Source organism: Amia ocellicauda, chromosome 8 (genome assembly GCF_036373705.1).
Source record: "Amia ocellicauda isolate fAmiCal2 chromosome 8, fAmiCal2.hap1, whole genome shotgun sequence".
NCBI lineage: Eukaryota > Metazoa > Chordata > Actinopteri > Amiiformes > Amiidae > Amia > Amia ocellicauda.
The window spans coordinates 15,767,787-15,790,894 of record NC_089857.1 but is presented as its reverse complement, the minus strand read 5'-3'; the positions used below and the strand labels follow the sequence as shown (position 1 = coordinate 15,790,894).

Below are 23,108 nucleotides of genomic sequence, written 5' to 3'. Positions count from 1 at the left end.
GTTGGAATGCTGGCCTTCAGCAGACAGCATGTAGGCCTCAGCAGATATAGCATTGTGTGCAGGGGGGAACCAGTGGGGGAGTGCAGGGGAAGCCAGGCCTCCTTTTCTAGTACTTGTCTTGAAAGCATCACTTGCCTAAATGCTACTGTAACAGAGGTGACACTTTGGCCAGGCTTAATGGGCTTTTCTTGTCAAGATTACTTTTTGTCATATTTCCTGAAGGGGGAGAAACACGCTGGTTAATCCTATAACTTGTCAACCTACCACCGGTCCCCCTTCAATCAGACTTGTTTGGTACTGTGCATTCACTGTGGTCAATGCAGTCAGTAGGAGAAAACCCCCCAAATGGAATATCACAGTACAGGCATTTGTAAAGCTAACTGAGATGCCTGCCTTTTCACAGACTGCCATACATTCAAATTAAAATGTTGATGAAGACTATTCTGAATAATTCAAATAATATATAATTTAGGTAAAGTGTTATGCCACGTTGTCATTACACCCTTTTTAGTTAAATATTTTGACGGTAAATCTCAATATTTTTAAATGCAATAAAGATATGAAATTTGCTAAACATTTGAGAACCTGTGTCATAGATAAATGTGCTTATGCAATTGGTTTTGATCTGTTAAGTGTATTTAAAAACACACATACACACACACTGTTTATACCACTATATTTTCCACTGTATTTCTTTTGGTAGATACTTGATCCTCAGAGCATAACTGGTTCAGTAATTGCAATCCATTTTGTTTTTATTGAATACAGTTTTGATTAAATGCCGACTGCAGATGATGATATTCTACAAAGAAATTACGTTTGAAGGTTCTGGCCATATTCACCTGTTCTTGTTGTTCTGTGGACCTAACCACTCCACTTTTTCCATTCCCAATGTGTAGTCTTTCTTCCAGTGTTACAATCTTGTGACCCATCTGGAATATATACACTACAGGTCAGGTCAGTCATGTAAATTAATCTGCAGTCAGGAGGTCCCTAATGTTGGACCGTGGCCCCAGGTGGAGTTATCAGGCAAAACTGTACTGCTAAGTTGTCACATTATGAGTATGCCAGTGGTCTTTGACTCACCCGCTTTACTCGGATCTTCACATCCTCCCTCCGTAATCTTGCCACACCACTTCTGGGCAGGTGAGCCAGTGAGCATCTCAGTCTCGGATAGCAGGGTCTGTACATGAGCCGTCGAAACCAGCAGCCCACAGCGTGCTATGTGTGAGCCTTCATAATTGACATGACTTCCATGTCTGTAACCTGACCCCAATTTGCAGTTATCAAATAAATTATATCTTTAATTTGTTGCTCTGGCAGAGAGCAAGATGCTGGATGTAAATTCCAATTAACTGGGGAGGAACTTGGGATTGGAGCTTTTCTGCACCACTGCCTGCTCAGATGGCCTTTTTGTCTCTAGGCCCTGAGCCCTTAACCTTGATTTCATAGCAAAGAAAATGAATGAACAAGACTGAGGTGTTTTTTTTTTTTTAATTATTTAAACGTTTAAGTTGAAAGACCTTCTTTTTAACGTAACGGAATAATACAAAATCATTAGATATTTGTCAATTTTCTTCATTGATTGTGTTTGCATTTTCATTGTACAGAGTTGAAGGTAACATTGAGGTATTCTGTGTACAACACCTCTGATCAACACCTTGCCATTGTGGATCACGGTAGCTGTCCCAGTACCAATGCATATGATATAGACTGCTCCTTTAACCTGCTTTCCATTGGTTGGTCATCAGCCTGGGCTCATTTGACTTGGGAATATCCTAAGTACCTGATATTGATATTAAACCGGCCTTGGGATAAGGCTTTTGCAAACCTCAAGCCTGCTCTTTATTCCAGCACACAGTAAGGAATGCCCCCATGCATTTTGTAGGTCTCCATAGTCTGTGCACTTTCCATGTAACTTAGCTATGCTGAGGCCTTCAGTGAAGTTCAGTCCTGTTTGTGTCTCACACAGCTCCTCGTGCACTGTGTTGCATCAGCAGCAGGGTGGGTTTTAGCCACGGAGCTCCCCAATAAATGTATCATTGCACACAAAGACAAACTTGCACTGAACAGGAGCTGCAATGAGTACCCTTAAGGGTGCAAGCGTGATAATGTGTTACTCCACAAGGCAGCAGTTAAAAGCCAATACCCTTGAAAGGCTGAAGAATTGTGGCTTTAATCCAATAACAAATCAGACCAAAATACTTCACCAAATCCTGTGAACAGAGGGAGGATGAATATTTGCAGGCTGTTATTACTAGTTTAGTAGGGCCCTACATTTTACACTTCTTTGTATATACACTACTGTGCAAATATTTTAGGTAGGTTTGAAAAAATGCTGTAAAGTAAGAATGCTTTCACAAATAGACATGCTAATAGATTATTAATTAACAAAATGCAAAGTGAGTGAACAGAAGACAAATCTAAATCAAATCCATATTTGTTGTGACCACCCTTTGCCTTCAAAACAGCATCAATTCTTCTAGGTACACTTGCACATAGTTTTTGAAGGAACTCGGCAGGTAGGTTGGCCCAAACATCTTGGAGAACTAACCACAGTTCTTCTGTGGATTTAGGCAGCCTCAGTTGCTTCTCTCTCTTCATGTAATCCCAGACAGACTCGATGATGTTGAGATCAGGGCTCTGTGGGGGCCGCTCTCCAGCCCTTCGGCAAACAAACTGCCTTCTGCTACATCCAAATATTTCAAGGATATTTTTCTGCACCCCAGTTCCTGTGTTTTCGTGCATAGTTGAGTTGCTTGGCCTTGTTTCCACGTCAGAGGTATGGCTTTTTGGCCGCAAGTCTTCCATGAATACCACTTCTGACCAGACTTCTCCGGACAGTAGATGAGTGTAACAGGGTCCCACTGTTTTCTGCCAATTCTGAGCTGATGGCACTGCTGGACATCTTCCGATTGCAAAGGGAAGTAAGCATGATGTGTCTTTCATCTGCTGCAGTGAGTTTCCTTGGCCGACCACTGCGCCTACGGTCCTCAACGTTGCCCGTTTCTTTGTGCTTCTTCAAAAGAGCTCGGACAGCACATCAGGAAACCCTGGCTTTGTGCAATTGTACCTAGAAGAATTGATGCTGTTTTGAAGGCAATGGGTGGTCACACCAAATATGGATTTGGTTTAGATTGTTCTTCTGTTCATCACTTTGCATTTATTGAATTGATAAATTGAATCTATGAACCTGTCTATTTTTGAAAGCATTCTTACTTTACAGCATTTTTTCACAACTGCCTAAAGCTTTCGCACAGTACTGTATTACTGTGTGTGTGTATATATACACTCACCTAAAGGATTATTAGGAACACCTGTTCAATTTCTCATTAATGCAATTATCTAACCAACCAATCACATGGCAGTTGCTTCAATGCATTTAGGGGTGTGGTCCTGGTCAAGACAATCTCCTGAACTCCAAACTGAATGTCTGAATGGGAAAGAAAGGTGATTTAAGCAATTTTGAGCGTGGCATGGTTGTTGGTGCCAGACGGGCCGGTCTGAGTATTTCACAATCTGCTCAGTTACTGGGATTTTCACGCACAACCATTTCTAGGGTTTACAAAGAATGGTGTGAAAAGGGAAAAACATCCAGTATGCGGCAGTCCTGTGGGCGAAAATGCCTTGTTGATGCTAGAGGTCAGAGGAGAATGGGCCGACTGATTCAAGCTGATAGAAGAGCAACTTTGACTGAAATAACCACTCGTTACAACCGAGGTATGCAGCAAAGCATTTGTGAAGCCACAACACGTACAACCTTGAGACGGATGGGCTACAACAGCAGAAGACCGCACCGGGTACCACTCATCTCCACTACAAATAGGAAAAAGAGGCTACAATTTGCACAAGCTCACCAAAATTGGACAGTTGAAGACTGGAAAAATGTTGCCTGGTCTGATGAGTCTCGATTTCTGTTGAGACTTTCAGATGGTAGAGTCAGAATTTGGCGTAAACAGAATGAGAACATGGATCCATCATTCCTTGTTACCACTGTGCAAGCTGGTGGTGGTGGTGTAATGGTGTGGGGGATGTTTTCTTGGCACACTTCAGGCCCCTTAGTGCCAATTGGGCATCGTTTAAATGCCACGGCCTACCTGAGCATTGTTTCTGACCATGTCCATCCCTTTATGACCACCATGTACCCATCCTCTGATGGCTACTTCCAGCAGGATAATGCACCATGTCACAAAGGTCGAATCATTTCAAATTGGTTTCTTGAACATGACAATGAGTTCACTGTACTAAACTGGCCCCCACAGTCACCAGATCTCAACCCAATAGAGCATCTTTGGGATGTGGTGGAACGGGAGCTTCGTGCCCTGGATGTGCATCCCACAAATCTCCATCAACTGCAAGATGCTATCCTATCAATATGGGCCAACATTTCTAAAGAATGCTTTCAGCACCTTGTTGAATCAATGCCACGTAGAATTAAGGCAGTTCTGAAGGCGAAAGGGGGTCAAACACAGTATTAGTATGGTGTTCCTAATAATCCTTTAGGTGAGTGTATATATATATATATTTTTTTTTTTATTTATTTATTTTTTATTTATTTTTTTAGCCCCTCAAATGTATTTATTTTAAGGCAGTGTTGAGGAGCCTTCTAGAAAAACAAGGTAATTTGGTGCTTAAACAAAAACTCAACTCTTAAAGCAAGTGAACTTCTCTTTTCAACTCTTTTAGTAATATAGGAGAAATCTGGCCAGCCATAGGGAACACTATTACAGGCTGAGATGAGGAAACCACGGCCAAGTTTGATGCACCCTTTCCCTGCAAGACGTGCTCAGTTGTGCAGTACATTTAGAGAACTGTGGTTCACAGTGGACACTGGTGCCTGTGCTATTGCAATACACAGGTGCATTTACAAGAATTTGGGATTCATACACTGTATACATACCGTGCCTCAGTAGTTCTGTACTGAATACAGCACTGAAAGCAGCTTAAGTCCTCAGATAAATGGCAGACCCTAAACTGCTGTGCATAAATCCTGAGGTGAAGGAGACGGAAAATGGATTTCTGAGATGTTTTCACTTGCTGTGGCCCTGCGATTCCCATGGCCTGTCATGCTCTAACTGCTTTAGCTCCCTTTTAATTTAATTTAATTTAATACAATTCTTTATTTTTCTTTAAAGAGAATGAAGTCAAAGAATGTGTGTGTTTTGAAATGGGGGTGGGGGGGTGGTTGTAGGATTGGAGCAGAGGGAGATGTGGGAAATTACTAAAAAGCACTTTTCCAGCCATTTGTGATCTGGCGATCTGAAACTCTGAGACTGGCCACTGTAGCTCTCGCCGAGTGATAAAGAGGTGGGATTACAATTCTAGAGCTCCAAACATGATCTGACATTATAGCTCTGTACCTTATTAGTGGTTTGCTGCAATTCCCATTTCCTTTTCCTGTGGGAATGTTCTGGGAAGGTTTGTGGTAGCATGCCTAAATAGAGGGAATTTTTGCAAGACTGCGAAACATAATTGTATGAAGAGATTCAAGGAATTCTCTGACCCCCCCACCCCACCACACCACCACCTTGTGATGGCTCTTAGACTTTGTCTGCCAAAGATTCTCCTCATTCCAAACTAAGGCTAATGTCAAAGCTAGGTTTCAGCATTTCTCTCCAGCACTCATCTAAGGGAGACAAGTTTTCACTTGCCCGATATTCCATTTGCTGTAATTAGCTTCACATTTAGTTTATGAACACAGCTAAAGTAAATCTGGCCATACTGCTCCGTGGATTTGTGTAGCCGTTATTAATCAAGCATTCATGCATCGCAGTTTTCTTGCCAAAGCGCTGAGTGTTAACACCTTTTAAATGAAATGAACGCTGCCACTTAAGGAGATCCTGCCTGCTCTCTGGATGATCCTCTGCAGGTGTTCTGGGGATGCCATTTGTGGTTGCACAGTGCTCTTAATCTCATAGGCAAGAATCTGTGCACTGAGGCCTGTGATGCACTTATTGATGTTCTTCCCAGACTAGCCTCAGCTGCCTGAGCAAGTAGGTTCCAAACAGGTAAAGAATACAAATAAAATGTAAAAAGATTCATGCAAAGCTTGACATAGCACAAGTACAACATTGAAATACCTGGAAAATAGCTCTTGCTATAAACAGCAGTACCAAATTGCATTAAAACCCAGCGTCACCTATCTAGCATCTGGAGCTGCTTCCTGCATTTGGACGCTTTGACTTGGTTATTAATAGCTGCCTTATCTTCCATTTTGTCTTAGAAGACTTAGAGCTTTAACTGCATAAACTCCGAACTGTTTGTCCACTACTTTACTCCCAGTTTGTTATGTTTATTTTATGTGAACATTATGCAACGTGTTTTATATAAATGTCTGTGGTCTTTGGCTTGGCTTTGCAGTAACTCAGAACCAAAACCTTTTTTTTTCTTATTTGCACATCTAATCTTTCCTCTTTGAAAAAGCAACCCTCTATTCCCATGAAGAGCTGAGTGTTATAATGTGGGTGACCTAATTTGTGTCTTTGCAAGATGATTTCATCTCGTGAGTGAGGTTATGTGGGATACGGTCCATTTTAATAAGGATTCCTGACACGTACTTTATCAGACAAGACTCAACTGTACTCAAGCGGTGTCCCGTTTCATGCAAGAAAGCAGATTTCTGCATTCTTTCAGCATCCTAACAGAAGGAGTCTTTAGTATTAATCTAATTGATCCTGCAGCATGCTAGCTACAAAGAGACAGGGAAGTCTTTATGGTAACCATGGAATGATCTGAAGATAAATTAATCAAGTGGGAGGCACCTAGGGGGTGTTGGCAACATTGAGGTGGGGGTTACATCCCTGTAACAGCCCCCCTGGGAGAAGCTCAGTATTTATGGCCTTTGGGATTTGGCTCTATCTGTTCTCCTGGCACTCTCCCCTGCCTTATCTTGATCAGGCCCCAAAAGACTGTTAATCACAGTAACCGAGTCAAGTGCTTTGATCACAGGTCCTTTCACACCTCTCTCCTTATCCTTTCATCTAGATGGATGTTCTCGGGCCATGTGTATACTTTCAGCTTCATTATGTCAAAAGGGGCCTAATTTAGATTGCATCTGATGTTTATGGCCATTTGAGTTTACTAGTGAGTGTTGACCATAAACGCTTGTGGATAAATGGCCTTCTCTTGTGTTTATTTACTTCTGTGATATACATATGTATGTAATGTATATAGTTGTTCTTCACACGTGTCTGTATCTCTTCACGTACACAAATTCGGAGGAGTGCTGATGAATGAGGGTGTTTGTTGGGAGGCAGCTGATAGATCAGAAGGAGATGAATGGCCGACAGAGGTGTGTCGCTCATCCTAGGAGCTAAAAAGTTATCTGTGCCTATTGAGGGATCGTTTACACTGCTGTTTGTTTGTTTATACTCAAATTGGAAATTCCTTCTGTCACCATGTATTGTGCCCACTGCAGGTGAAGGTAAGTGTTTGCGTCCTCACTCACGACATGGCTGTGAATTACTGCTTTGTGTGATGTGTGATTGGATGCAAAACAGTCAGTGGTGAGTGCGACCGGAAGAATTGATTCACACAACAACACGTGCCAAACGAGCAAACAATAGGCAGGGTACTGTGAGAGAGGGTGCGTCACATCAAATAAGCATCATTGTTCACAAAGACATGCTTGCGTCAGGTTGATATTTTTAGTTGAACCAGTCGCATGCTATATTTGCAGATCTGCGCCTCTCCTTTTGCTTCCAAAAAACAAAACCAGCTTCCGTTGTTTTAAATAAGAGAGATCTTCAATTGATGCACACACAAGGTCCCTCTACATGTTTTGCAGTGCGGGATGGAATACTGAGCAGAAACATCATTATTCTAGAGCGATCAGTAGAGGCTTACTTACTCTTCCTGAAACTTCCCTGCTGTAGCAGAGCAGTGTGTATCTGCTCAGTTTTGAGTTATTTCTTATTTACTGGAGAGTATGTATAAAGTGTCAGTGGCTTGTATTCTAATACAGAAGCAAAGGGTGACCACACTGTTGCACCTATTTCTACACATAGAAGGTGTATATTTTCATATACTCTGCTGAAGCTGCAGTAAACATTACCTGCACTATTCCCCAGGCCTCTTCCTTGAGTTTTCAGCCTATGTTTTGGAAAGTAATACTGGGGCATAATTTCTCCCCCCCCCCCCCCAGACTATCATCATCTTCACCATTAACACAGATGTTACAACCATCAGGCTTTGTATAAACAGAGTAATATGTTTCTGATGGAGCAGGTGGAGCCATTCATCAAAGTGCAATAGTGTCGGGACAGACCCAAGCATTCCTGGCGTACTGTCCTGGGAGTGAACACAGTAACACAGAATTTGCAACTAACATCTGCACTGAAAAGTGAGTAAGTTTGGGACAGTATTATTAGTTAATTAACTGTAATAACTGGAGACATGAGCAAGTTGAAGTCTTCTTGAGAAGTGCTGCTTTAATTGAACAGAAAAGGGATGGCTGCCCAATTACTGCTCAGTCCTGTGCATCTCCAGCCTCCTCAGTCCTCTGCCTGGTTGTTGATATTCAGTGACTGAAGGTGAGTACATTCCTGCCTGGCTAATTTGCAGATTGCAGTGGCCAAACAAAACGGACCCAGAGGCTCCGTAAATATGAAATGAAATATGCGAAGCTGTTGGCCCCACACCAAGCCTTTGTAAATCCTCAGTTTATCAACAGTCCTGACTAGTTGTCTCTCACTACTTTTCTTGAAATTGTAGTCAGTTCATATCCCCATCTGGTTGCCTTTCTTTGTAACTGTGTCAGTTTGGCACCATTGAGACTTCCTAGTACTCTCTTTATGAAGATGATTTTTAAACATAATCCATTCTATTGCATAATTGCTAGTAATCAGGTACCGTCTTGGATTTCATGTCTGCTCTCCAAAGTAGATGTTAACTGATCAAACAGCAGTATTTAAACTGCTGAAGGAAATAAGGAAAGGGACAGATTTAATTTATGTCCCTGGTTTCCGAGCTGAGCTTGAATAGGTTTGAATTTCTCAGTTATCTTCAAGACTTCAAATACCTCAATCAGACCGTCTTTGTTCCAGCGTAAAACTGAAATTCTTTCAGGCTGTGTGTATGGCATACCTTTTGACAGATCAGTACTGCTCGGGTATGAAGACTTGCTACTTACAATCTTGTGGAAATAGAAATGAAGATGTAAACATTGCTGTTCACAGAGAGGTTGGAAATAGAATTGTTTATAAAATCAAAGAATAGAGGAACAGGAGATATTTTGATTTACAGCATTACGTTAATTTATTTTTAAATTGTTTAATCCTGTGGTCAGATCACTAACTGCATAATTTGGAAATGAATATAATGATTTCCCCTACTTAATACTGTTTATAACCAGGGCTATCATTTTACCTGTTGTTTAGAGTTACCGTAGCTCATGTCATTACAAGAAAGTCTGTGATGTGGTTCAGGGAAGAGCTTAAATATGTACAATTGTGCTACAAAGTAATCCATCATGTGGAAATGACAGTAAGAACCTGAACTGTAACGACAAGGCAAATATACACAGACACTGTCCCTCCCGTTGTACTAGTAAAGGCTGCTCAGATTTGGATTTCCTATCCTTTGTAATTTTTTTTCCTTTATCAGAGTGTTTAAAAGCTGTAGTTTCCACCGCAAAGTGGAGTTTCTGAACTGTGAGTCCTTGCTTGCCTATGAGCCTTGAACCAGGGTGAATTTCGAAACCAATATGAAGAAAAAGAAAAAAAAATCTCTATCCAAATAATAACAACAAGAACAATGGCATTGTTTGTGTTGTCAGTGAAGGGTGCTTGGAATGAGGCTGTCTAGAAAGTTCAGTTCAGACATGGTCATGCAACATTACACAAAGGAGAGAAACCAGAAGCGAGTACCACACGAGGATTAGAAAACTGTCCTTTTCAGGCATTCTAAAATAATGGAAAACTATGAGGTGACTTGACTCTCTTGATTAGGACCAAAAGATCAGCGCTGAAAATGAATTACATTTAAATTGTGGAAAATAATCTATAAGGCAATTTATACACAGAGTTATGGAGTAAAGCAAATAAATCTTTTGGCATTAAATGCAGATGTACACATACTGCAGATATTAGATGGGGATTTTCACCATTAATGTTTCCAAATCCATTGTGTACATTTAAGCAACTTCTTGATTTGCTTTGAAAAATATAAAAGATAAAAGGCTTGCGCTTTCAAATTAAACTGTTTGTGGTTATATACCTCTCCCCCTTTGATTCAGTTTTGCATATGCTAATCTTTCTTGAATATTTACTTTTCCATTGCCCTCAGTTTCCTCCAAGGGTTAAAAATGTGTGTATTCGATATGTTGTCTCTCTCTATATGTATATCTATATACAATGAAAATAGTGACCTTTCAATAAGAAATAGAGAGACATCATTGTGTGTCTGCCAATGTTTTGGAGTCAGTTTTTGAGAAAGCATCTGTTTTCACACCCTTCTTGAGCGTTGGATTTTTTTTTCTCACACCTTGTTCGTGAGAGGCAGTGGGTGCAACCGCTGTCTCAACAGCCTGCAGTTTTTGACAGTGAGTGTGTGCAGAGGGCCTCTGTGAATTGTCAGCCCTGGAGCCAGTCTAATCCATAAGGGACAGTTTGCACTGTTCCAGGTTGTCCCAGCAATGCAACTGGTCTTTTTTTTTTTTGCTATGTTAAACATACATACATACATGTTTCTTCTGGTAAAAAGTTTATCAAGGAGAACTGGAACTCCCAAAACAGCAGCACCCAGGATGGGCCCACAATGTTAAGTATAACCCAATCTGTTAGGACAAGACTGAACTGAAGTGGTCCCAGAAACTTTAGAACCGTTTTTTCCCCACCTCAACTCCATTTTTCAGTCACTCCTACAAGTGCATATCATACATGTCAGTGGTGCATTAATGGTACACGTGGGTAAGATTTATTATCAAGCATAAGGAGACTTCTAATGCTAAAAATGGAAAAAGTACAATATCTTTTCAAGTAGTTCTACATTAAATAAACACGTAGCGGATTGAGTGACAGGATTTGGCTCCATTGCAACTTTCAAACATACTTGCCTAAATCTTACGGTGTACAAATCTCCCTGGAAAAACACCTGTTTGAATGAGTTCTAAGTTTAAAATAATAATTTTAAATAATAAGTTTGCTCTGCTGTATTAGCATGACTTCATTGGCTTCTGTATACTTTTAGACCTAATTTTAGAGTATGTACAGCTACGACAGAAGAGCTTTCACAATACAGCTCCATTAAATGAATCTGCTTTCTAAATGTTCACTGTTTCTTCAGTCTATGGATGCCAGTCTCTTAGCCTTGCCTAAACTTTTATAAAAGATAGTAGGGTGCAGAGTTTCACATTTATTAAATGTAGTGTCTCTCAGAAATATAAGATTTAAAATAGTCTGTTTTCAAAGCATATTTGAAAAGGTCATTATCTGGTTAAGCTAACATTTTGTACAGCTTTGGGATAGTTTCCACAAATGGTTTAGCAACTGTATTGTTTTGGTTGTTTTATTTAAAATAGAAAATGAATTAAATGATTAATAAAGAGATCGCTTAACCACAATTGGAATGCCCCAATGGAGTTGTTAAGTCAAACAGAATGTCTAACAAATGTTTTTCCCCGACTAACTCAACATCTGTTATATCCTGCAAAGACTAAAGACCAGAATGTCATTTCTTTTAACTGAAGATAGCCCACACCCACAAATCAAAATGTCATAGCTAATTATTCTTATTGTATGTGTGGAGTATACAGACAAGACCCTTGTACACCTAAATGTCACCTTAAGGCTTGAAATTAATTGATTGGGAAGGTAACCACCCAAGCATTTCTTATCTGAAAGATTTTATGCAGAAACACTGTTATCTCCAATATCTGTTCCTGCTCTTTTTCCTGTCCTCAACAAACCTGTGACTGAAATGCTATAAGGAGAAATCTTTAGTAAGTGTGAACTTGTTGATCATTTCTACTGACACACAAGTCTGCGTTCCTGTCTGAAGGGAGAGCTTGTCTCTCCTGGTTTTCGGCAGTCACCGTTGCAAACCATTCATTATAGAGATGTTGCTTACAACCATTGGATTCAAATTGTTTCAGAAAAAGTACATTTTTAGCTCTCTGTTTCTGTGGCAGTGCTTGGAGCTGATGGTGCTGCAGTTTTCATTAAAAAGCAGGAAGCTGTAGGCTGACCTGCCCAGTAAAATCTGTAATGTAGCCCAGCCTGACAACCCAGAGAAGCACAGAACAGGAGCCGCCCCGCTTCTATTGAAGTCAGTATCTCCGCTCCCTTCTGGTGGTTATTAAAAAAAATAAAAGATCTGTTTTGCAGATGTACAGAAGAGAACTGAAAAGGCCACTGAAATTCATACTATACCTGTCATTCTGATCTACTATATCTTCTTTTTTAATGATTTACTATTTGTTTTATGTCCATGCCATACTTAAACCTTTTATTTATTTATTTATCTATGTTGTGGTTTTATAGATGAAATCCAAGTGCTCCCTTCTAATGGATCTGAAACACCACAGTCAACTATAACAATCCCAGTAAATATTCAGAAAATCACTAGAGGAACAACAGCCTATGCCAGCTAGCAGAGACAGACTAATGATTTTAGAGTTTTGTTTTTGTATTGTGGTAGCCATGTTACTTAATGTTTTTTCCTCAGGGAAATTCTTTGACTCCAGTGTTTTCATGGGTTGTGAGAAAGTCATGTTTGCTTATATTTTCTTGTAAAATACCTTATTAGCAAGATCATGTAAAACACAAATCACTAAAATATGTTTTTGTCAATTAAATGTATCAATAGGTTTTAATACAACAGGTTTATATACAAGGTCAGATGTGGTCACAAAGATATTCTATGGAGTCAAGGCAACCAACACAAACTTGAGCAGTAGTTTGCAGATCTCAGTGTTCGTTATGCATTTGTCCAACCCCAGGTTTTTTGTTTTGGAGTTTCAACTGTAGGTGTTAAAATGGTGGTCAGATTAAAGACTGCTACAACATCAGTAAAATATATTTCCCATACGATGTGTTGTTGCCATTATTTTGTATGCTTTTTTTAATGTTTGAAATGCAGCACCAGATGTGTATTGGTTATATTTCAATTATCCCTTTTTGGTTTAACATAGAAAAAGACTGTAAGTCACTAGAATAAAACACAGAATTGCATTCAGATCATGTTATAGCTCTTGGCCTTGGCTTGCAGTCAGTTCTTGGACACTGACTGAAAATGAATGTCTTTCATCTTTCAAAGGGCAATGGCTAACTTCTGTTTAACTCCTTAGCTTACAGTTTCTGGTTAAAATAATGGCCATTTAAATGCCATCTGTAAGCTGCCTATAAATCTGAATGAAAGCAATTCTATGTAAGGGGATTTAGACTTTCAGCTTTAGGGGTGACGCCAGTTTATAGTTACAAATCACCTCATTCTCCAAACTTACATACCCTCAGTGTGAGCAAATAAATAAATAAAATTGATTCAGACTGAATCTGTTGATGCATGTGAAGAAAGTACCAAATAAAAACCCATACAACACAGTCTGAGTTACGAATAAAGCATCAGTCTAATTTTAGCAACGATTGCACATTAATCCTCAGATTTGTTTTGTTCTTGCTAAGCTCCCAGTTGCTTAATTGTTACATAACCTTTAACCAAACTTATTGTATGCTTCGTTTGCATAATTGCAATGGTTTTTTGGCTCCTGAAACATTGCAGGTGTTTTGGTCTGCATAAGAATCAACATCTCCAACTGCTCTAGTCAAGCAAATGGGTTCGGCAGCCAGTGGATAAGTGAGATTTAGAAACCTCAAACCACTGGCACCCAAAACACCAGGATTGAGAAGCCCTGGAACATGGTGGATATTCTTCAGTGGACTGCTAACTCTGAGGATCATGGAGGAAATTAGGATGCTCTGTCTCTGTCTCCATGATCCTGTAGGAGTTTGTGTTTTTCTCTCCTCCAAGCCCCATGGTTGTCTTCTCTTTTTTCCTCTCTTTCTTTACATTACTATTTTAAGTTTTTAGACCACCATTATTAATCTTTGTATTTTTAACCAAAAAAAATCCCTAGTTTTTCTTAATGTGTGAAGCACTTTTATATCTGCTTGTTGTGAAGTGTGCTACACTACATTAAAATTGATTGATTGATTGATTGATTGATTGATTGATAGATAATGCACTATGAAGCTATGATGATATCAACACGGTGCCTTTTTTTGTGCTGGTTTTGCCAGGACTGTCAGGACTTGGGATGTGAACAACGAGAAGAATCACAAGAGCGTGTTCAAGCCCCGCTCCCAGCAAGGCAAAAAAGTCGTGCCCACCTGCTGCACTTACAGCCGGGATGGCAAACTGGTTGCGGCTGGCTGTCAGGATGGCACCATCCAGATCTGGGACCGCAACCTCAGTGTGAGTACTCCTCTCTACAGCTCAGAGTGCTTGCTTTGTGTTACCTATGGGTGTTTGATGTACTGTGTCACTTCACAAGCAGGCTAAGGCCACTAACTACCACAATGTGCTCTCTGGTCTCTCATTTAGACACCGGCTGCTTTGACAAGGTTCTAAAATCAGTAAGATACTTTGAATTGAGGCCACCAGATGACCTCACATGGGCCTTTTCTCACCTCTAGTCTTTCGTGGACTTTTTTTAGTTCATAACACTATTGAATCTGGTTTTATTGAATTAATTTCCACACTCCTGTGTGTGTGTTAGTGTGGACGTGTCTGTTTCTTTCTGGGATGTCTAAAGCCATTAATATGTACTCTGGAAGCAGGACAGCACTTTGTGGTTTGGATCCTGTTTGTGCTTTGATGTACTGTGTGGTTTTGGAGTGCTGGGAGTCATTCATCACTGCTTGGTCAGGGTGCTGGTCTGTGTCACCTGTCAGAGTCTTCTGGTCAGGGAGCGGCAGGTCAGCAATGGTGAGGGAACACTAGCTCCATGGGTGTGAAAACAAGGATAAGCAATGATGTTTAGTGAGTGATTATCACAAGGGCTTTGATACTGCGCAGGCCTCTGACATCCTGGAGGTAGACGGTGTCAGGCACTGTGAGGACTTTTCAATCTTTTGTTGAAATGGGCATTAATGTAATATCACCTTTAAATTAATTCATCAATTTTTACTGCTGAACTTTGAAAGGTATGGTGTAACGGATAATGCTGGAAATTCAGTGACACAGTAGTCTGACCTATTATATTTGTTTGGACCTGCTTTATAAGGCAACACTGGAGACTTATCTATTTTGAGGACGTGAACCTAGGCAGACGAATAAAGTTGATATGTTAAGTATATGTTTATAGCTTGAAATTGTGGTGTTGGCTTGGTTTGGGGTTCAGCCTGGTGTTTGGGCTTAAAACGGGGCAGGTAACCTACAGTGGCTTATAGTGAGTTCAGTCTATATTGATCACAGTTAAGAATAAAGATTATAAATACTTTTTAGGGATTCATTTGTATGAACAATATTATCCTTGTATGAAGTGTAAATGTTGCCATTTAACGTAGGTTACCCTTTTTAATTTAAATAATCTTGCGCACACTAATCTTTCTTTAATTATTTCAGGAACTTAATTAACTTAATTAACACATCTCTCATATTTGACTTTTCTGAAAATGTATTATACATTGTATTATTTGCAGACATGCAATAGGAATATACAGTTGCCATGTGCAATTTAAACTTTATCAGTAAATAAGTTACACATTGTGATACTATTTTCTGTTTCAGTTCAATTAACTTATTATTTCTTTGGTCAGAATCCAAATCCAATGTCAGAAATCTACAGGGTTTTTATTCTGAGTTCAGTTTGCCAGCATAGTATCATTGCACAATCCTGAGTTTGCATAAAGGTCAAAATATACATTGGAACTTCTTCTTTGAGAAGGTTTTGAGATACATCAGCTTTTTCTAGCTCTAGCTTTTTCTGTAACTTAATGATCCTTCACATGAGTTTCCCAATTGCAGGCTTTAATGGAGTATATCCTAATGATGAATGAAATTTGGCCTACCTTAATCCCCCCTTCTTTGATTTGGATTCCAAGTCTGATTCCTGCTGCGCACCCCTCTCAGGGCTTGGCTATGGATACACAGTGGTGTGTTGTTTGGGCACAGTTTGCCTGCTGTGTTCCAGACATGGCTTTATTATACTTTTGTGTTGCTCTTTTTTTTTTGTCCCCTCTATCAAAAGTATTGTTTTGAAATTCATTTGATAGCTTTGATTACATTGATGAAAAATGCCAAAAGTATTTTTTCCAATTATTTTTTTTAATTTTGTCAAACAACATACAAAAACAGTGTTGCTTTCCAAGATATTCAGATGTACGAATTTGTGCTAATGCAATTGTCATCATAATAAAAAACATGAAGGCTTAGGCTAAATCTTGGGCTGTGATATTTCTGTTTAATCATTCCCACATGGAGACTTTAGTCACTTGCATCTTAATAATGACATTGGTCGGGTTTATATTATGATGCTTGTAGGAAATGGCAGGAGGATGTTTCTTGTTCTTGAATCAGGCTAGATCACAGGCTCATGTGCAATGTCTGTCAGGGTCTTTGCACAGCAGTAACTTTAAAACTACTGCTTCTAAAGTACAGGCAATGTTACAATATGGTCAATGAAAACCAATCATTCAAAACACTCCCAACCTTCTGTAAAAATGATATATATACAGTGAGGGAAAAAAGTATTTGATCCCCTGCTGATTTTGTATGTTACAGCTCGTTACCTGTATAAAAGACACCTGTCCACAGAAGCAATCAATCAATCAGATTCCAAACTCTCCACCATGGCCAAGACCAAAGAGCTGTCCAAGGATGTCAGGGACAAGATTGTAGACCTACACAAGGCTGGAATGGGCTACAAGACCATTACCAAGCAGCTTGGTGAGAAGGTGACAACAGTTGGTGCAATTATTCGCAAATGGAAGAAACACAAAATAACTGTCAGTCTCCCTCAGTCTGGGGCTCCATGCAAGATCTCACCTCGTGGAGTTTCAATGATCATGAGAACGGTGAGGAATCAGCCCAGAACTACACGGGAGGATCTTGTTAATGATCTCAAGGCAGCTGGGACCATAGTCACCAAGAAAACAATTGGTAACACACTACGCCGTGAAGGACTGAAATCCTGCAGCGCCCGCAAGGTCCCCCTGCTCAAGAAAGCACATGTACAGGCCCGTCTGAAGTTTGCCAATGAACATCTGAATGATTCAGAGGAGAACTGGGTGAAAGTGTTGTGGTCAGATGAGACCACGATCGAACTCTTTGGCATCAACTCAACTTGCCGTGTTTGGAGGAGGAGGAATGACCCCAAGAACACCATCCCCACCGTCAAACATGGAGGTGGAAACATTATGCTTTGGGGGTGTTTTTCTGCTAAGGGGACAGGACAACTGCACCGCATCAAAGGGACGATGGACGGGGCCATGTACCGTCAAATCTTGGGTGAGAACCTCCTTCCCTCAGCCAGGTCATTGAAAATGGGTCGTGGATGGGTATTCCAGCATGACAATGACCCAAAACACACAGCCAAGGCAACAAAGGAGTGGCTCAAGAAGAAGCACATTAAGGTCCTGGAGTGGCCTAGCCAGTCTCCAGACCTTAATCCCATAGAAAATCTGTGGAGGGTTCGAGTTGCCAAACGTCAGCCTCGAAACCTTAATGACTTGGAGAGGATCTGCAAAGAGGAGTGGGACAAAATCCTTCCTGAGATGTGTGCAAACCTGGTGGCCAACTACAAGAAACGTCTGACCTCTGTGATTGCCAACAAGGGTTTTGCCACCAAGTACTAAGTCGAAGGGGTCAAATACTTATTTCCCTCATTAACATGCAAATCAATTTATACCTTTTTGAAATGTGTTTTTCTGGATTTTTTTTTTGTTATTCTGTCTCTCACTGTTAAAATACACCTACCATTAAAAACTGATCATTTCTTTGTCAGTGGGCAAACGTACGAAATCAGCAGGGGATCAAATCCTTTTTTACCTCACTGTGTGTGTGTATATATATATGTAAGAGATTCTGATCATGCCAAATCAACACATTTGTGCTGTGTGGGGGGGCATGGTGTGTACAAGTCATCACGCGTGTTCACGATTCCAGCTCTCCCAAGGTTCCAAGTGGACTTCGGCCGGGCCCTGTGCCAAGACCCCACATTGGGCAGAGCAACTACAGCTGAGATGGCAGAGCTAGACAATGAGCTCGCCAAGCCAAACTCCATCAGTTTAGTTACTTGACACTCTCCTCGAGGTGCATTTTTCCTCTCCTCTGGTAATTTTTCTATAAACTCACGACAGACCCAATAAATATCAAAGATCAGTCTTTTAATAAGCCTTTTCTTTTTCTTTTATACATTTTTATCATTAATTTTTGTATTGTATTGTAGACTTTGGTTCATAGATGATTGATGGCTCCTATTGAGTAGCTAATAATGAGCATATTAAAACAAAACAAAATCGGCAGCTTTCCAATTCCCAACTTTCCTCCACTTTCTCTAGAATGTGTGGAATATGACAGAGTCTCCATGGACAGTTGTTAATTATATCTGGAGTTAAGTATTGAGATCTGACTGTAAATGTTAATGCAATATCCTCTTTGTTTATAACTAGAATACTGTAAGTGAAACGACTGACGTTATTTCATGGCCCAAAGAAGTGTTGGATTGTGAACCTGTGTTCTGTTCCGTTGTGTTGCACCAGTGTTTACAAGGCTGCATAATGACAGTCAGGCATCACAGTTTTTTTTTCCACATAGTTGTTCAAACCATTGAATCAAGTTCATAAGAAGGAAAGATTTATACTTTAATCATCATCAGAATCATAGCTTTACTTAGAGCCCACTGGTTTTAACTGAAGAAGCACAGGAGTACTCTACTGTAAAAAGCCAAACAATTATAGGAAAAATAAAATAAACTAAGATTTGTCTTAACATGACTTTAAAAGTAAATGGGAATAAAATGAGTTCAGACGTGTCTACTCCGTATCCAGCCTCCCCGTCCATCTCGGAGGCTGTCCTCATTTAAAATGCAGGCAAGTCCAAACCGACAGTTACTCAATGCAGGATTCTCCAGGATGGCTGCAGAGTCCTGGCTGTCGTCCCAGGTAGCTTGTTAGAAAGCGCATTTACATGAGCATTGCCAGTTTCTCACAGCAGATAGAAAAATTGCTGTCTGCTTGGAAGCCAAGGTTGACACAAAAGCTCCTAGCTTTCTCCCAAGCCAACTGTATTTCATCCCTCTTTTTATTTGTAAAGGAGAAGTTATGGGGGAGAAGATGAGTGTATTTTAATAAATGCAGGATGTGTGAGGTGGTAAATTATTTCTGTCCAGACAGTGGAACTTAGTTTTAAAACAGGTGTCTTTTTCAATGTATTGCATGTATCTTAAGTGCTTCAAACAGGGACAGGACAGGTACCAGTGGGAGGTGAGATTTGTTGTGTAGCTGCAGTAGGGTATCCTTCATATTTTCTCAACAGGGTGTCTTTTCACTGCCCAGTAATCTTGTTTCACACCCTTCCTGCACAACCATGCCAAACCTTTGTTCTTGTTATTTTGGATGTTATTCTCCATTATTAATCCCAGTCTGAGGCACAGGCTGTCCAGCCAGAAGGCTTTCCACATCCCGTGATCTCTGTTTGGTCAAGTCTGGTCAGGTGATATCACAAAACATTTGGGAAACTCTTACCGATCTCTACATAATAACATAGTGTGTTAGTATCTGCTAGTATTCACTATTGTTTCCTATCCTGGAAGATTTAATTTGAAGTATGGCAAACTGTAATTCATGTTCCCACTCTCTCATGTGAAGTGTTCCCAGTCACAATCACTTTTTCACATGAGATTGACACCCATACTTCTTATTCCAGTGTGACTTTGAGAACTGCAGCTCAATTTTTGAGACCTTTTTATTCTTCATTCAAATAAAGTTGTATATAGGGACATGTGAGAGATACTTGAGCTGATGAATGTCACTACAGCTGGGTGTGTTCAGCAAAAACACCATGTAAGGAATGGAAGGAGATATGGCAACAATTACAGAAAGAAGTACACTCAGTGCTATTAATGAATAAAACAAATGAAACACAAATATGCTATGATCTTTCAAAGTTCAGCTTGATGATATGAGAGATTCACTTAGTGTATGGGAAATTGGCAAGCAAATTTAATTTATCTGGTGTTGGGGTTCAGTGGGTAAAAACCTAGGTTTGCTGCTGAGTTCCTGTAATTATTTGTACTTTACGAGAGAAATTTAAATTATATTGGTAAGGTTTTATCCTTGCCTGGCACCCCAGCATCTACGTACAAATACCGTTACACTGGGGTTTCTCATACAGGAAAAAGGAAAAAGAAAACACTTTTGCTTACTTGTGTTTCTAAACATGCAGGGTTTGCATACAGTCTATATTATCTAGCTGCATGTCCCTTCACAGCTGCCATCTCCACCATAGTCTTGAGGATGACAGGTTAAATCTGTAATTTATTATCAACTACTCACTCAGACTAAATATTTACCCTGCATTCCTTTCCAGGCTTAAAATAACAAAATGTCATTTGAGGACTGATAGCAGAGAGAGAGAGGGCATCAGCTTTGATGGGTCTGGTACCTTAGGGCAGGTTTGGTGCACCCCTCAGCCTTCTGCAGTTACAAGCAGGTGTGTCGGCACCCTGTTTGCAGACTGAAAGCTGAGAGAACACAGGACAGTGGGATCAGATTGCTAACCTCTCAGCTAAGAAGGCCACTTACATAAATCTAGAAATCTGCCACTGGTGATTTTCAGGGTTAACCCTAATGGATGCGTGAATTAGCCCTCACATTTTTTTTCAGGACAGCACCGGTGATCTTAACACACTGAAGAGTTAGATTTTATCCATGTTTGCTTGACTAAAACTGCCATGTTTGCTGTCCACTTTCAAATGCACTTAGTTTACCTGCATTGTAGTCAGAAGCTTTTTTGATGTTATTATAATAGTGCAGCTTTACCATACCATACCATACTGTACAGTGTAATGGAATATGATGAAATATGATGCAAAGCAATGAAACATTTGAACCGGTATTGGCCTGTAGAGAACATAGGAAACAGATATTACTTCCATCCAGTATGTTTTAGGATGGAATTTAAAAACAAAACACAGGAAGACTCTTTGATACAATAATTTCAATAGGGAGCCAGTGGTCAAACTTGTCGCATACAGCATAAACAAGGTTTACGATGCTATTGCACTTATTAGAATACAATTCCAGTCTTCGTCCCCCTTTCTCGACTGTGACTTGGGTAGTGATGAAGGGTGCTAGGGAATTGTGGGAAAGCTTTGTCCTGGCAGCTTTGTCTTTGCATTTATGTGCAAATGCTCTGGAAGTTAAGGAGCTTCATCTCCTGCAAAGGGGCAGACTGGAAAATTCCCATACTTTCCCCTAGATATTGGTGACCACAAATGACCGTCTCACCAGACTTTTCATTGGTGTTGCAATTTTTTTAAAACTGTTCCAACCAAGCTGTGTGCCGGACACCCATTTTCCTGTCTTTCTTTTGTATACCACAGTGTTTGTAATTTATTTATTTACTTTCAAAATGCCCATTGTTTTTTCACATTTTAAAATGTATTATTATTACAGGGATGGCAGTTTTACTACAGGATTTCTTTATTGTAGTTTCTATTCCTCTTTGCAGACCCTAGTAAATCTGCTATGTAACATTTTTTTAACATTTAAAACAAATCAAAAACACAATTGATAAGCTGTCCAAACAATACAAAAAAGCAACTCAAACAGACAAATATTAAAATATTGTACATTATCAGTGATTTTGTTCTGCTTGTATTATGAAAGATGACAGATAGCACAGTGCCCACTGGCGATATAACAATGGATTGATTAACTAATGAAGCCTGAAGCTTTTTATTTTGCGAGAATTGATTGCATCTTTTTTGGACCTACTCTTTGAACTCAACCTACTGAAAAGCTTGTCCCTGGCCAACACCCTGCTAATGTGTGCTTTTTATTTCAAGTTGCTAGGTTACACATCTTTCACTTTTGCAGTAATACAGTAGAAGTGACTAATTGAGTTCTGCTGCAATGAAGGGGGTAGAATTAACTTAAAACCCAGCAAATGGGGTTTGGATTGAATTTGGGTGTAACTTTCCAAAGTGTTTGCTATTTGCACGCATTGTTTTCCAGTCATCCGTCATGTGTGTTTTTCCCTCCCACAGTAGGAGGGACTTTTTTGTCATTTTTCCTCTGGAACACTACAGCAGCAATGTCGGGCCAATAACATGTGGCCACTTACAGGGATACCTAAATCTCTAGCACCTAGGTGTAATGTCTGAATAATGTATTATTTGAAGCACAGGCAAGGTCAATCCTAGACACATTTACTGTGATGTGCAGTGGACTGGTGTCATTATCCACTGTCCTCCGGGTTTGATCCATGCTTCATCTCAGACACTCTTGAATATTCTTATATGTACGAGAACATCTGCACTTCATATTATTCTCTTGAAGCTACAGGTGTCTTTAAACCCATTGTGTAGAAAATAAGCCACTGACGTGACTCATTTTGAATACCTCATACTAACAGAGGTTTTGAAGCCCCTACAACCTCAATTGACAATAGACAGTCCCCACGGGCAATAGACCAGTCCCACCCACACCTCTGCATCAGTCCTTATCTAAGATCTAAACAGTTAATCTGATTACTGAAATGTATATGGGATGCATGGTGGAAGACTTACACTGTAATCACTGGAACAATAGTTTAATTTCCTTAAGAAATTTCAGAATCACGTAGAATGTACTACATGTCATGTGTGAGTGAGGGGTAGGGGGTGCAGAATTAATATCAGTTTATCAGGCACCCTGGAATGTCAAAGTCTCAAAAGAGTCTTCCACAGGAATGTAAATTGTCTTCTACAGAAGCAGCAAGCTTTGATAGTTTTCCCATAAAGATATCTTAATTGGATTAGAAAGATAGTAGGCTCCAGTCTGCTCTGGAACAACTCCAGAAGAACATGTGTTGTCCTGTGACAGTTTCTGCCACTGGGCTGCAGAGTCCCATATGTATCCAGACCAGGCACAGAGAGGTTATAGTGCATTGTGTCAGGCTGAATTGGG

The 23,108-nt window shown here is 40.1% G+C and overlaps 1 protein-coding gene across 3 annotated transcripts in view; it reads left to right on the top strand.

The window, feature by feature from the left end:
- Positions 1-23,108, top strand: part of wdr70 (WD repeat domain 70) — a 96,256-nt gene that overhangs the window by 34,212 nt on the left and 38,936 nt on the right. For all 3 annotated transcript variants that reach the window (XM_066712176.1, XM_066712175.1, XM_066712177.1), the window contains exon 10: positions 14,235-14,409. In XM_066712176.1, coding sequence (XP_066568273.1) covers positions 14,235-14,409 — 175 coding nt within the window. The remainder of the gene's footprint in view (positions 1-14,234; positions 14,410-23,108) is intronic.